This window comes from Saccoglossus kowalevskii, chromosome 9 (assembly GCF_978046115.1).
Source record: "Saccoglossus kowalevskii chromosome 9, keSacKowa6.1, whole genome shotgun sequence".
Taxonomy (NCBI): domain Eukaryota; kingdom Metazoa; phylum Hemichordata; class Enteropneusta; family Harrimaniidae; genus Saccoglossus; species Saccoglossus kowalevskii.
The window spans coordinates 38,451,328-38,466,681 of NC_140649.1; the positions used below are offsets into that span (position 1 = coordinate 38,451,328).

At 36.4% G+C, this 15,354-nt stretch overlaps 1 protein-coding gene across 1 annotated transcript in view; it reads right to left on the reverse strand.

Moving 5' to 3' along the window:
- Window positions 1-162: 162 nt before the first annotated feature.
- Window positions 163-15,354, reverse strand: part of LOC100378552 (histone-arginine methyltransferase CARMER-like) — a 32,532-nt gene continuing 17,340 nt past the window's right edge. Inside the window, exons 9-13 of the mRNA XM_085503500.1 lie at window positions 14,927-15,102; window positions 14,588-14,642; window positions 14,255-14,337; window positions 13,513-13,778; window positions 163-3,635 (exon numbers count right to left, since the gene is read on the reverse strand). Of these exons, the coding sequence (XP_085359626.1) occupies window positions 3,385-3,635; window positions 13,513-13,778; window positions 14,255-14,337; window positions 14,588-14,642; window positions 14,927-15,102 (831 nt within the window). The 3' untranslated portion in view covers window positions 163-3,384. The remainder of the gene's footprint in view (window positions 3,636-13,512; window positions 13,779-14,254; window positions 14,338-14,587; window positions 14,643-14,926; window positions 15,103-15,354) is intronic.

Sequence of the window (15,354 nt, forward strand, 5' to 3'; positions counted from 1 at the left end):
AGTATTTGCCTAAATCTAAGCTTTCAGATGATATACAAGTTGTTATAGTAACTTTTATAGAATGTCTGAATTACAGATTAATTTTTAATTTGTTTTTTCTGTTACTACCTTAAAGACAATAGATAATTGTATTGATTTGTGTAGTCATTCATAGACAATACATAAATTTTTAAAGACAAATTTTATTTGCATGAACAGTTGGTTACAACTAATCTGACTAAAATCAATACATCTACATGCTCCACTGCTCTTTACCCTTGAAGTCAAAAACACAGAATGAAACTAGCCTTTGATTCAGATAAGTAGCAAATGCTCATGAAATCAATTACACATTACATACAACTATAGTATCATCTGCCTTTATAACTGCTACAAATCTCAGAAAGTCACAGAAATATTTGTAATATAATTTATATGCAATATGGTTTCCGATATCCATTATTTGCCACTCATAGCTGAAATCATAGGCTAACTTCACACTTGTATCACAATAAGCTATAATGCTTTATTAACAGTAAAACCTAATATAGGTCATAATAGAGAAAATCCATGGACAATATTTTACAGACAAACGTTTAACAGCAGTTAAATCATCCATAGAGCCACCTAACTTCAGAGATTTAAATACTCTTTTCTTATCAACTTAAAGGGTCATCAAAACTGGAACACAACCTATTTTTGAAAAACTTTTAATAACTGTTTTAATAAATCTTATGATTAAATCTTTGATATTCCAAACTTAAGAAAGAAAAATGAACGATACATCATACAAGACGCCCCCCCCCCCCCCCACAGACATCCTACCCACCCCAGCCTAGGGGGTTGACATGTCCTACTCAGATCGTCTTTTGATCTTTTTTTTTAAATGATGTATTTTAAAATGCGACAAAATAGGATTGGCAAATTTGTATTGTTCATATGAATTTCAGAAACTTTTATTTCCACAAAATGTAATGTCAATTGAGGACTACAAGTTTGAATTCGTTTCACACTTACAATAGTGAGAAAATTATCCAAACCCTTAAACGTCAACACTTTTCTCGCCAAAATTTTGCTGAAACATTTTTGATGTTTTCCATGATTGCTTTTAATTTTTGATCAATAAACACAATTTCACCTCAGCTAAAAGTCTTGATACCATTTTAAAAATAATATGAAAAAAATACTACAAAGATTATAATGCAGGAGGCAACATTTTTCATCAAAATAGGCAATTATTATTAGATTTGGAATTCAACATTGTAAATTACCAGAATATTGAACAAATATTCAACAAGGGCTATGATGGCAGTGTTTTGGATATAAATTATTTATGCAAACATTACTGTTTGCAAATACAAGGCAAGAAAATAAAAATCTGAAAATGACGTAGAACATTCAACTAACTATCTTGTGACGAACACAGACGCAGTGAACCAATCATATTATCACTATTCTGAAATGGTACAAACAAGGACAGAATAGTGTGTACTTTGTATTTACACTGTTAGCTTGTATATACATGTAATACACCAGTTATAAATACTGTCTTTGCCGGTGTGTTCTTTAACAAAATGTATTTTCCTAACAAGTTTTGTCATCTTTTGGTTACAAAATGTGAATTTCATTTTGCCAAATAAACTGTTTTTCAAGTTCACTATATCAATGTAAGATTTTCTGACACACAAGTGATATAGCACAACTAAATGAATCACATCTTGTCTGCAATGTTCTCTAATTTGATGCACGTCTAGGAATTACTGTGCACCATAACTACCGGTACTGCAAGTAACAGTCTACTGAGCAAGTACATTCTATTCTTTGTTGTAACAGTCATATTTTTAAGAAAATCTCTTTTTCTCTAGCTAGATATGGTAGTCATAGCAATGGCCTAAACTATGGTTTAGCTTTACAGTGTGACATGTGATAGATACACTCTTTTAAAAAATGTTTGAAGGTTAATGTTAAACTTCCATAACGAAGACAATATTTATAAAGTTCATAGTCTTCTTAGACATTATGATTGGTTATATGTCAGCCAATGAAAATTTACATGAAGAATGAATTGTAAATGATTGGGTAAAATGCCACCCAATCAAATTCAAAATAACAACTATTGATTTACAAGCTAAGATAAAAAAAAATATAAATTACAACTAAACACACCTCGTACTCTAAATTGTACATGCTTATCGAGGTTGTATTTTCTCTGAGACCGTCTTTTCAGAACTATGGACAAATACCGGTAGTAACCTTACATTACCAATACAGTATGTTTTCTCCTGTAAATAACCCCCCCCCCCCCTCCCACACACACACACTTTTTTCATACATGTATGTATGTATCTATATATAACACTCGAGAAAAGTGTCTCTCGCAAGGACCCCTTTATTCAAAGGGGGACATTTAGTCTGGAAGCAAATGTTCATACAAGATTACAACAATGTAAAAGGACTGCAAGGTCAGAAATATACAGAGAATATGATAAATGAAGTAATTGCTGCAGGGAGGTTATAAAACAGCACCCCTTAAAGATAATGCATGTGAATCAGTTTACATGTGCTAACCCTTACAGTGCACCATGTACACAATATCATGCATCTTCTTGTTTCTCTTGCTATGTACAGGGAAAACACTGCACAGAAGTTTACTTTGCCATCTTGAAATTTTCCATTTTTTCTACATGCTGCTGATACATGCATGTCATAATTTGTCTCTAGGCAGCAAAATACACGAAGCATGTCAATTACACTGTAAGGGTCATACCTGATCATGTTTAATAAGGCTCTGATGTAAAATACATTATTTATATTAAATTCATTCATACACTGCAACGTGTGGGTTACTTCCAGCTGTAATGAATGAAGAAAAAGCTTGGATTGGAGGACAGAAAAAAAAAAAGAATACAGAATTAAGTACAAAACTGAACCCACTTATAATATTCCAAATTCTAAAGAGGCAGCCCTCATTTGGTGACATGCCCACCCCAATCAAATGAACGCTGTCATTGAGTCTGTATACTGATGCTGTTATTGGGATTGAGGCTCATCGCACACTAACAGACACCAAAACAGGTCAGTTTTTTGCTTTCCTTTCTCCAAATAAAAGAAAATATTACATGATCTGAATAAGACAAAACAGAAATACAAAATACCCAAGAGCTTTTATTGACACAGACTGAAATTGTGTATAAATGAACTCAAACAACAATTTGAATATCAAAATAGAGTAGTTCATTGTTGTGCATGCATGAGATGTGCAAGTCCGGTAACACCACATAGAACATTAGTTCTATATGTTCACAGTCCTTTTATGCACCTAGTAACATTACAATCACAGTAATTACATCATCGTTTTTGTCATTATTATTAATACAATAAAACAGTTACTGACTGAAACATGAATCAAAACCCTGCTGCATGGCTGGTGTTCATCATGTTGCTAGGCAACTGGTTACCACCGATAAATTGATTGAAGTTATATGGACTGAAACCGCCAACCAGATTTGACTGGGTGACATTTGTCGAGGTCATGGCTATGCCAACTGAGCTTGGTACTGGCAGCGTTCTTTGTTGTGCTATGCTGTTTCTTGAGCCATGCAGTTGAGAGGTGCCACCAGACATCACTATCGAATGTGAAATCGGATCAGTGTTGGCTGCAATCAAATTATAACATTATTATTGGTGTTAAGAGAACATTGTATCTGTAATCTCCACTGTGAAATCACCAATGTACAAATGACCTAACCCACTATGATACAGCAATGTACAAATGACCTAACCCACTATGATACAGCAATGTACAAATGACCTAACCCACTATGATACAGCAATGTACAAATGACCTAACCCACTATGATACAGCAATGTACAAATGACCTAACCCACTATGATACAGCAATGTACAAATGACCTAACCCACTATGATACAGCAATGTACAAATGACCTAACCCACTATGATACAGCAATGTACAAATGACCTAACCCACTATGATACAGCAATGTACAAATGACCTAACCCACTATGATACAGCAATGTACAAATGACCTAACCCACTATGATACAGCAATGTACAAATGACCTAACCCACTATGATACAGCAATGTACAAATGACCTAACCCACTATGATACAGCAATGTACAAATGACCTAACCCACTATGATACAGCAATGTACAAATGACCTAACCCACTATGATACAGCAATGTACAAATGACCTAACCCACTATGATACAGCAATGTACAAATGACCTAACCCACTATGATACAGCAATGTACAAATGACCTAACCCACTATGATACAGCAATGTACAAATGACCTAACCCACTATGATACAGCAATGTACAAATGACCTAACCCACTATGATACAGCAATGTACAAATGACCTAACCCACTATGATACAGCAATGTACAAATGACCTAACCCACTATGATACAGCAATGTACAAATGACCTAACCCACTGTGATACAGCAATGTACAAATGACCTAACCCACTGTGATACAGCAATGTACAAATGACCTAACCCACTGTGATACAGCAATGTACAAATGACCTAACCCACTGTGATACAGCAATGTACAAATGACCTAACCCACTGTGATACAGCAATGTACAAATGACCTAACCCACTATGATACAGCAATGTACAAATGACCTAACCCACTATGATACAGCAATGTACAAATGACCTAACCCACTATGATACAGCAATGTACAAATGACCTAACCCACTATGATACAGCAATGTACAAATGACCTAACCCACTATGATACAGCAATGTACAAATGACCTAACCCACTATGATACAGCAATGTACAAATGACCTAACCCACTATGATACAGCAATGTACAAATGACCTAACCCACTATGATACAGCAATGTACAAATGACCTAACCCACTATGATACAGCAATGTACAAATGACCTAACCCACTATGATACAGCAATGTACAAATGACCTAACCCACTATGATACAGCAATGTACAAATGACCTAACCCACTATGATACAGCAATGTACAAATGACCTAACCCACTATGATACAGCAATGTACAAATGACCTAACCAACTATGATACAGCAATGTACAAATGACCTAACCCACTATGATACAGCAATGTACAAATGACCTAACCCACTATGATACAGCAATGTACAAATGACCTAACCCACTATGATACAGCAATGTACAAATGACCTAACCCACTATGATACAGCAATGTACAAATGACCTAACCCACTATGATACAGCAATGTACAAATGACCTAACCCACTATGATACAGCAATGTACAAATGACCTAACCCACTATGATACAGCAATGTACAAATGACCTAACCCACTATGATACAGCAATGTACAAATGACCTAACCCACTATGATACAGCAATGTACAAATGACCTAACCCACTATGATACAGCAATGTACAAATGACCTAACCCACTATGATACAGCAATGTACAAATGACCTAACCCACTATGATACAGCAATGTACAAATGACCTAACCCACTGTGATACAGCAATGTACAAATGACCTAACCCACTGTGATACAGCAATGTACAAATGACCTAACCCACTGTGATACAGCAATGTACAAATGACCTAACCCACTGTGATACAGCAATGTACAAATGACCTAACCCACTGTGATACAGCAATGTACAAATGACCTAACCCACTGTGATACAGCAATGTACAAATGACCTAACCCACTATGATACAGCAATGTACAAATGACCTAACCCACTATGATACAGCAATGTACAAATGACCTAACCCACTATGATACAGCAATGTACAAATGACCTAACCCACTATGATACAGCAATGTACAAATGACCTAACCCACTATGATACAGCAATGTACAAATGACCTAACCCACTATGATACAGCAATGTACAAATGACCTAACCCACTATGATACAGCAATGTACAAATGACCTAACCCACTATGATACAGCAATGTACAAATGACCTAACCCACTATGATACAGCAATGTACAAATGACCTAACCCACTATGATACAGCAATGTACAAATGACCTAACCCACTATGATACAGCAATGTACAAATGACCTAACCCACTATGATACAGCAATGTACAAATGACCTAACCCACTATGATACAGCAATGTACAAATGACCTAACCCACTATGATACAGCAATGTACAAATGACCTAACCCACTATGATACAGCAATGTACAAATGACCTAACCCACTATGATACAGCAATGTACAAATGACCTAACCCACTATGATACAGCAATGTACAAATGACCTAACCCACTATGATACAGCAATGTACAAATGACCTAACCCACTATGATACAGCAATGTACAAATGACCTAACCCACTATGATACAGCAATGTACAAATGACCTAACCCACTATGATACAGCAATGTACAAATGACCTAACCCACTATGATACAGCAATGTACAAATGACCTAACCCACTATGATACAGCAATGTACAAATGACCTAACCCACTATGATACAGCAATGTACAAATGACCTAACCCACTATGATACAGCAATGTACAAATGACCTAACCCACTATGATACAGCAATGTACAAATGACCTAACCCACTATGATACAGCAATGTACAAATGACCTAACCCACTATGATACAGCAATGTACAAATGACCTAACCCACTATGATACAGCAATGTACAAATGACCTAACCCACTATGATACAGCAATGTACAAATGACCTAACCCACTATGATACAGCAATGTACAAATGACCTAACCCACTATGATACAGCAATGTACAAATGACCTAACCCACTATGATACAGCAATGTACAAATGACCTAACCCACTATGATACAGCAATGTACAAATGACCTAACCCACTATGATACAGCAATGTACAAATGACCTAACCCACTATGATACAGCAATGTACAAATGACCTAACCCACTATGATACAGCAATGTACAAATGACCTAACCCACTATGATACAGCAATGTACAAATGACCTAACCCACTATGATACAGCAATGTACAAATGACCTAACCCACTATGATACAGCAATGTACAAATGACCTAACCCACTATGATACAGCAATGTACAAATGACCTAACCCACTATGATACAGCAATGTACAAATGACCTAACCCACTATGATACAGCAATGTACAAATGACCTAACCCACTATGATACAGCAATGTACAAATGACCTAACCCACTATGATACAGCAATGTACAAATGACCTAACCCACTATGATACAGCAATGTACAAATGACCTAACCCACTATGATACAGCAATGTACAAATGACCTAACCCACTATGATACAGCAATGTACAAATGACCTAACCCACTATGATACAGCAATGTACAAATGACCTAACCCACTATGATACAGCAATGTACAAATGACCTAACCCACTATGATACAGCAATGTACAAATGACCTAACCCACTATGATACAGCAATGTACAAATGACCTAACCCACTATGATACAGCAATGTACAAATGACCTAACCCACTATGATACAGCAATGTACAAATGACCTAACCCACTATGATACAGCAATGTACAAATGACCTAACCCACTATGATACAGCAATGTACAAATGACCTAACCCACTATGATACAGCAATGTACAAATGACCTAACCCACTATGATACAGCAATGTACAAATGACCTAACCCACTATGATACAGCAATGTACAAATGACCTAACCCACTATGATACAGCAATGTACAAATGACCTAACCCACTATGATACAGCAATGTACAAATGACCTAACCCACTATGATACAGCAATGTACAAATGACCTAACCCACTATGATACAGCAATGTACAAATGACCTAACCCACTATGATACAGCAATGTACAAATGACCTAACCCACTGTGATACAGCAATGTACAAATGACCTAACCCACTGTGATACAGCAATGTACAAATGACCTAACCCACTGTGATACAGCAATGTACAAATGACCTAACCCACTGTGATACAGCAATGTACAAATGACCTAACCCACTGTGATACAGCAATGTACAAATGACCTAACCCACTATGATACAGCAATGTACAAATGACCTAACCCACTATGATACAGCAATGTACAAATGACCTAACCCACTATGATACAGCAATGTACAAATGACCTAACCCACTATGATACAGCAATGTACAAATGACCTAACCCACTATGATACAGCAATGTACAAATGACCTAACCCACTATGATACAGCAATGTACAAATGACCTAACCCACTATGATACAGCAATGTACAAATGACCTAACCCACTATGATACAGCAATGTACAAATGACCTAACCCACTATGATACAGCAATGTACAAATGACCTAACCCACTATGATACAGCAATGTACAAATGACCTAACCCACTATGATACAGCAATGTACAAATGACCTAACCCACTATGATACAGCAATGTACAAATGACCTAACCCACTATGATACAGCAATGTACAAATGACCTAACCAACTATGATACAGCAATGTACAAATGACCTAACCCACTATGATACAGCAATGTACAAATGACCTAACCCACTATGATACAGCAATGTACAAATGACCTAACCCACTATGATACAGCAATGTACAAATGACCTAACCCACTATGATACAGCAATGTACAAATGACCTAACCCACTATGATACAGCAATGTACAAATGACCTAACCCACTATGATACAGCAATGTACAAATGACCTAACCCACTATGATACAGCAATGTACAAATGACCTAACCCACTATGATACAGCAATGTACAAATGACCTAACCCACTATGATACAGCAATGTACAAATGACCTAACCCACTATGATACAGCAATGTACAAATGACCTAACCCACTATGATACAGCAATGTACAAATGACCTAACCCACTATGATACAGCAATGTACAAATGACCTAACCCACTATGATACAGCAATGTACAAATGACCTAACCCACTGTGATACAGCAATGTACAAATGACCTAACCCACTGTGATACAGCAATGTACAAATGACCTAACCCACTGTGATACAGCAATGTACAAATGACCTAACCCACTGTGATACAGCAATGTACAAATGACCTAACCCACTGTGATACAGCAATGTACAAATGACCTAACCCACTATGATACAGCAATGTACAAATGACCTAACCCACTATGATACAGCAATGTACAAATGACCTAACCCACTATGATACAGCAATGTACAAATGACCTAACCCACTATGATACAGCAATGTACAAATGACCTAACCCACTATGATACAGCAATGTACAAATGACCTAACCCACTATGATACAGCAATGTACAAATGACCTAACCCACTATGATACAGCAATGTACAAATGACCTAACCCACTATGATACAGCAATGTACAAATGACCTAACCCACTATGATACAGCAATGTACAAATGACCTAACCCACTATGATACAGCAATGTACAAATGACCTAACCCACTATGATACAGCAATGTACAAATGACCTAACCCACTATGATACAGCAATGTACAAATGACCTAACCCACTATGATACAGCAATGTACAAATGACCTAACCCACTATGATACAGCAATGTACAAATGACCTAACCCACTATGATACAGCAATGTACAAATGACCTAACCCACTATGATACAGCAATGTACAAATGACCTAACCCACTATGATACAGCAATGTACAAATGACCTAACCCACTATGATACAGCAATGTACAAATGACCTAACCCACTATGATACAGCAATGTACAAATGACCTAACCCACTATGATACAGCAATGTACAAATGACCTAACCCACTATGATACAGCAATGTACAAATGACCTAACCCACTATGATACAGCAATGTACAAATGACCTAACCCACTATGATACAGCAATGTACAAATGACCTAACCCACTATGATACAGCAATGTACAAATGACCTAACCCACTATGATACAGCAATGTACAAATGACCTAACCCACTATGATACAGCAATGTACAAATGACCTAACCCACTATGATACAGCAATGTACAAATGACCTAACCCACTATGATACAGCAATGTACAAATGACCTAACCCACTATGATACAGCAATGTACAAATGACCTAACCCACTATGATACAGCAATGTACAAATGACCTAACCCACTATGATACAGCAATGTACAAATGACCTAACCCACTATGATACAGCAATGTACAAATGACCTAACCCACTATGATACAGCAATGTACAAATGACCTAACCCACTATGATACAGCAATGTACAAATGACCTAACCCACTATGATACAGCAATGTACAAATGACCTAACCCACTATGATACAGCAATGTACAAATGACCTAACCCACTATGATACAGCAATGTACAAATGACCTAACCCACTATGATACAGCAATGTACAAATGACCTAACCCACTATGATACAGCAATGTACAAATGACCTAACCCACTATGATACAGCAATGTACAAATGACCTAACCCACTATGATACAGCAATGTACAAATGACCTAACCCACTATGATACAGCAATGTACAAATGACCTAACCCACTATGATACAGCAATGTACAAATGACCTAACCCACTATGATACAGCAATGTACAAATGACCTAACCCACTATGATACAGCAATGTACAAATGACCTAACCCACTATGATACAGCAATGTACAAATGACCTAACCCACTATGATACAGCAATGTACAAATGACCTAACCCACTATGATACAGCAATGTACAAATGACCTAACCCACTATGATACAGCAATGTACAAATGACCTAACCCACTATGATACAGCAATGTACAAATGACCTAACCCACTATGATACAGCAATGTACAAATGACCTAACCCACTATGATACAGCAATGTACAAATGACCTAACCCACTATGATACAGCAATGTACAAATGACCTAACCCACTATGATACAGCAATGTACAAATGACCTAACCCACTATGATACAGCAATGTACAAATGACCTAACCCACTATGATACAGCAATGTACAAATGACCTAACCCACTATGATACAGCAATGTACAAATGACCTAACCCACTATGATACAGCAATGTACAAATGACCTAACCCACTATGATACAGCAATGTACAAATGACCTAACCCACTATGATACAGCAATGTACAAATGACCTAACCCACTGTGATACAGCAATGTACAAATGACCTAACCCACTGTGATACAGCAATGTACAAATGACCTAACCCACTATGATACAGCAATGTACAAATGACCTAACCCACTATGATACAGCAATGTACAAATGACCTAACCCACTATGATACAGCAATGTACAAATGACCTAACCCACTATGATACAGCAATGTACAAATGACCTAACCCACTATGATACAGCAATGTACAAATGACCTAACCCACTATGATACAGCAATGTACAAATGACCTAACCCACTATGATACAGCAATGTACAAATGACCTAACCCACTATGATACAGCAATGTACAAATGACCTAACCCACTATGATACAGCAATGTACAAATGACCTAACCCACTATGATACAGCAATGTACAAATGACCTAACCCACTATGATACAGCAATGTACAAATGACCTAACCCACTATGATACAGCAATGTACAAATGACCTAACCCACTATGATACAGCAATGTACAAATGACCTAACCCACTATGATACAGCAATGTACAAATGACCTAACCCACTATGATACAGCAATGTACAAATGACCTAACCCACTATGATACAGCAATGTACAAATGACCTAACCCACTATGATACAGCAATGTACAAATGACCTAACCCACTATGATACAGCAATGTACAAATGACCTAACCCACTATGATACAGCAATGTACAAATGACCTAACCCACTATGATACAGCAATGTACAAATGACCTAACCCACTATGATACAGCAATGTACAAATGACCTAACCCACTATGATACAGCAATGTACAAATGACCTAACCCACTATGATACAGCAATGTACAAATGACCTAACCCACTATGATACAGCAATGTACAAATGACCTAACCCACTATGATACAGCAATGTACAAATGACCTAACCCACTATGATACAGCAATGTACAAATGACCTAACCCACTATGATACAGCAATGTACAAATGACCTAACCCACTATGATACAGCAATGTACAAATGACCTAACCCACTATGATACAGCAATGTACAAATGACCTAACCCACTATGATACAGCAATGTACAAATGACCTAACCCACTATGATACAGCAAGATGCCACAGAAAGAATAAATTCTGAAGAACATTAAAAATACACACTTGAATTATTGTTTGTCTTTACCAGATACTGGACACTAGAGGGCACTGTAACATTGTCATCCCCCAGTCCAAGTCATCATAGTACAAACATTGTTTTATTGCAGGAAATAAACAAGCTCTTAAAGCAAGCAGGTGAGAGCATGACATTTAAATGAACAAATCATACAAGATTATCTCCCAATAGTTATTTGCTGAATCTCATTCAAAGGTATTATTTTTTTATCGATTCAGTTCATTTAAAAATTTGGTCTGAAGCCAATTAGAAGAAAACAACCCCAAATTGTGGTAAAACTTGCCTCTAAAGAGCACAATGAGGAATCAGTTGTTTTAATATTTTAATTCTAAATTTAACACATCGTTTGGACTAAAACTTAGGCTATGCCACATTGTACACAACCCAGCCTATATATAATCTAACTATGGTAGAAGGATTTTTTTTTCTGTGCCCAAAAATTCTGTGAACCGCAATCATTTTGTGATGCATGAAATTTTTGGAAAATTTTATAAAAATTCAGGAAAATTGAGTTTTGATGAATGTTTTCTTCTTACCTCCCCTGTTTATTGGGATTGGAGCATGTATGGTTTGTTGCACATTGTTGGTGATTTGACTGGAATGAATGGAGGAGACTGGTACGCTGCCATTAGCTTTACTTCCAACGTAATATACTAGCAACATGCAAAGAAGACAGTGCAAATAATAATGTTACATAACCAAGCAAAAAGAAATGTCTGACCCTGCCAAAAGTAAGATAGCACATTTGCTCCAATATCTCTAACAGAAAAGGACATAACTCCATTTAGTGTAGCCTGATTTATTGAAATATGACAGATTATGACCACGGACACACATGCACTACTAATCAAGCAAATATAAGGCATATAGCGTCTATACGCAGAGCACTACGCAACCTTTTTTTCATAAAACATATTACACAAATTTATTTATGACTCATCAGAATACCAATAACCATTAATTTTATTTCCATCCACAATTCATCCACCAATTCACCTTGCCTTTTTTTCTTAATAACAGGGAATAGCCTCCATATCAATGATGATTATGACATGCAATTCTTTTTCTAACATTTTAGTCACCTTCAAAAATATTTTGTTCACAGTCCAATTAAAGGATTATGATAATTTCACAATTGCTAGTAACAACAGAAATGAACACAGAACTGCTCTTACCCAATGGCACTAAATTAGACTGTACGACTCCGCCACCAACTGCTGTGTTATGTAATCCATTGCTGTCTACAATCCCATTGGATGCAGTGGTATCTCCCGTCAGTTGATTCCAATAATTCTCTGTGGGGGAGGCTGTGTTGAAGCCTGGTGGGGCAGCTGATGTAGTGCCAGTGTAACGGAAGAAGGGATTCTTCAAATCTAATTTATTGGTAGAAACGGTACCTGATCCTTGTAGGGCAGCTTCTATTTCTATATCGTAGCTTTGTCTGCAATAATGAAGATACAAATCAAAACTTTACTGGCCTATGTTCTTTATTGCATGTCAAGAAAAATGTCAGATTTTTATCAATGAGTGAACTGAGCAGTAGCAATACTGACAATACCAGATTAATTATACTACAATTTGACTCATTGCATTTTTAGTTAATGACATGAAAACATCACAATAAACGGTATCATCATTTGAACCATATGGAAGGACTGTGACAGTTTTCCTTATCAGACCGACTCTAAGCCTTCGTGACTACAAACTGATATGCAACCAAGGAAAGCTTGTTTAGCATTAGAACCCAATACAGGTCAAAGGTCAAACACCTCACAATATGTTAATTATCACATTTAAATATTTGGACATCGATATCAATTCCTACTATGAGTAGAGGTATAATTTATCATAACAACCAATTAGAGAACACCTTACTTATGAACAGTTGAGCTAAGCTAATTGGCTTCTCATACAAACCTTTTGTTACATGTGAGAATTACTTTTCCTGAGAGAGTCTGACCAACTTTAACAAAGATTGGAGTTTGAAGTAAACACCGTACCTGAAAGCAGAGGTTAAGTGTGAAAGGTCATATAAAGTACACAGAATTAAATGAGCAGCTATGCATATGCAAATGAGTAGTTAAAATTATGAGATGTCAGTATGTGATACAGTTTTGAGTTGATGAAAACAAAGAACATTTCCCTTGAGTCAGCATATTGCATCTTCAGGTATCTACATGGCAGCATATTTTAGGGGTTTATTCTGACAAGTGAAATTAAAACAAGAGAATTAGAAAGATGCAAACTTACTTGATACCAATGTGTTAATGGCTCTGTTGGGGCAGTGGAAAGATAGATAGTTGATCTAGAATTAAAAAAACAGAAAACAATTGGCTCATCAGCTTAGTAATAGCCTTGAATGTTTACACTGTCAACAAACGTAGTCATGGTAAATTTGACTGGTTAACAATGATGCCATACCAATCACCTGTAGATCACATGACCAAATAAAACTGACATTTACATAAATAGATACTAAAATAAACTAAACATCATTGCCAAGGCAGTCATCAAAATTGGATAGACTCCCTAGGCAACATGGAAATATGAGAATTTTATGATTACGTATTTTTCACACAGCATACTTACACAGAGCCAATGAAGGAAACATCAAACCAAAAAGCCAAACCATGGACAGTTCCTGAGGTGAGAATATTATATGATAACGGGATCTCAATTTTATGCAAATCAGTTTCATGTGTAGTTCGAAAATCTATTGTATGTTTCACCGATCGGGCAAGACAGATACGGATATCAAACGTATCCTGTAAGGAAAAAAAAATCACAAATAATGTTAACATTGAACATTGTTTTAATGCACAAGTTTTTAATAATGATATGTGAAACCTGTTAACTGTCTTCAAACTGAGTACTGGCAGAAACACAAAGCAAACAATTATCAGACATGATTTTTTTTTTTTAAATACTTTTTGCTTTTTCAAGAACTGTGTATAGGGCTTAGTATAAAACCTACTGGCTATCTCTGGAACCTCAAATTGGCTAAAATTTTAAACAGT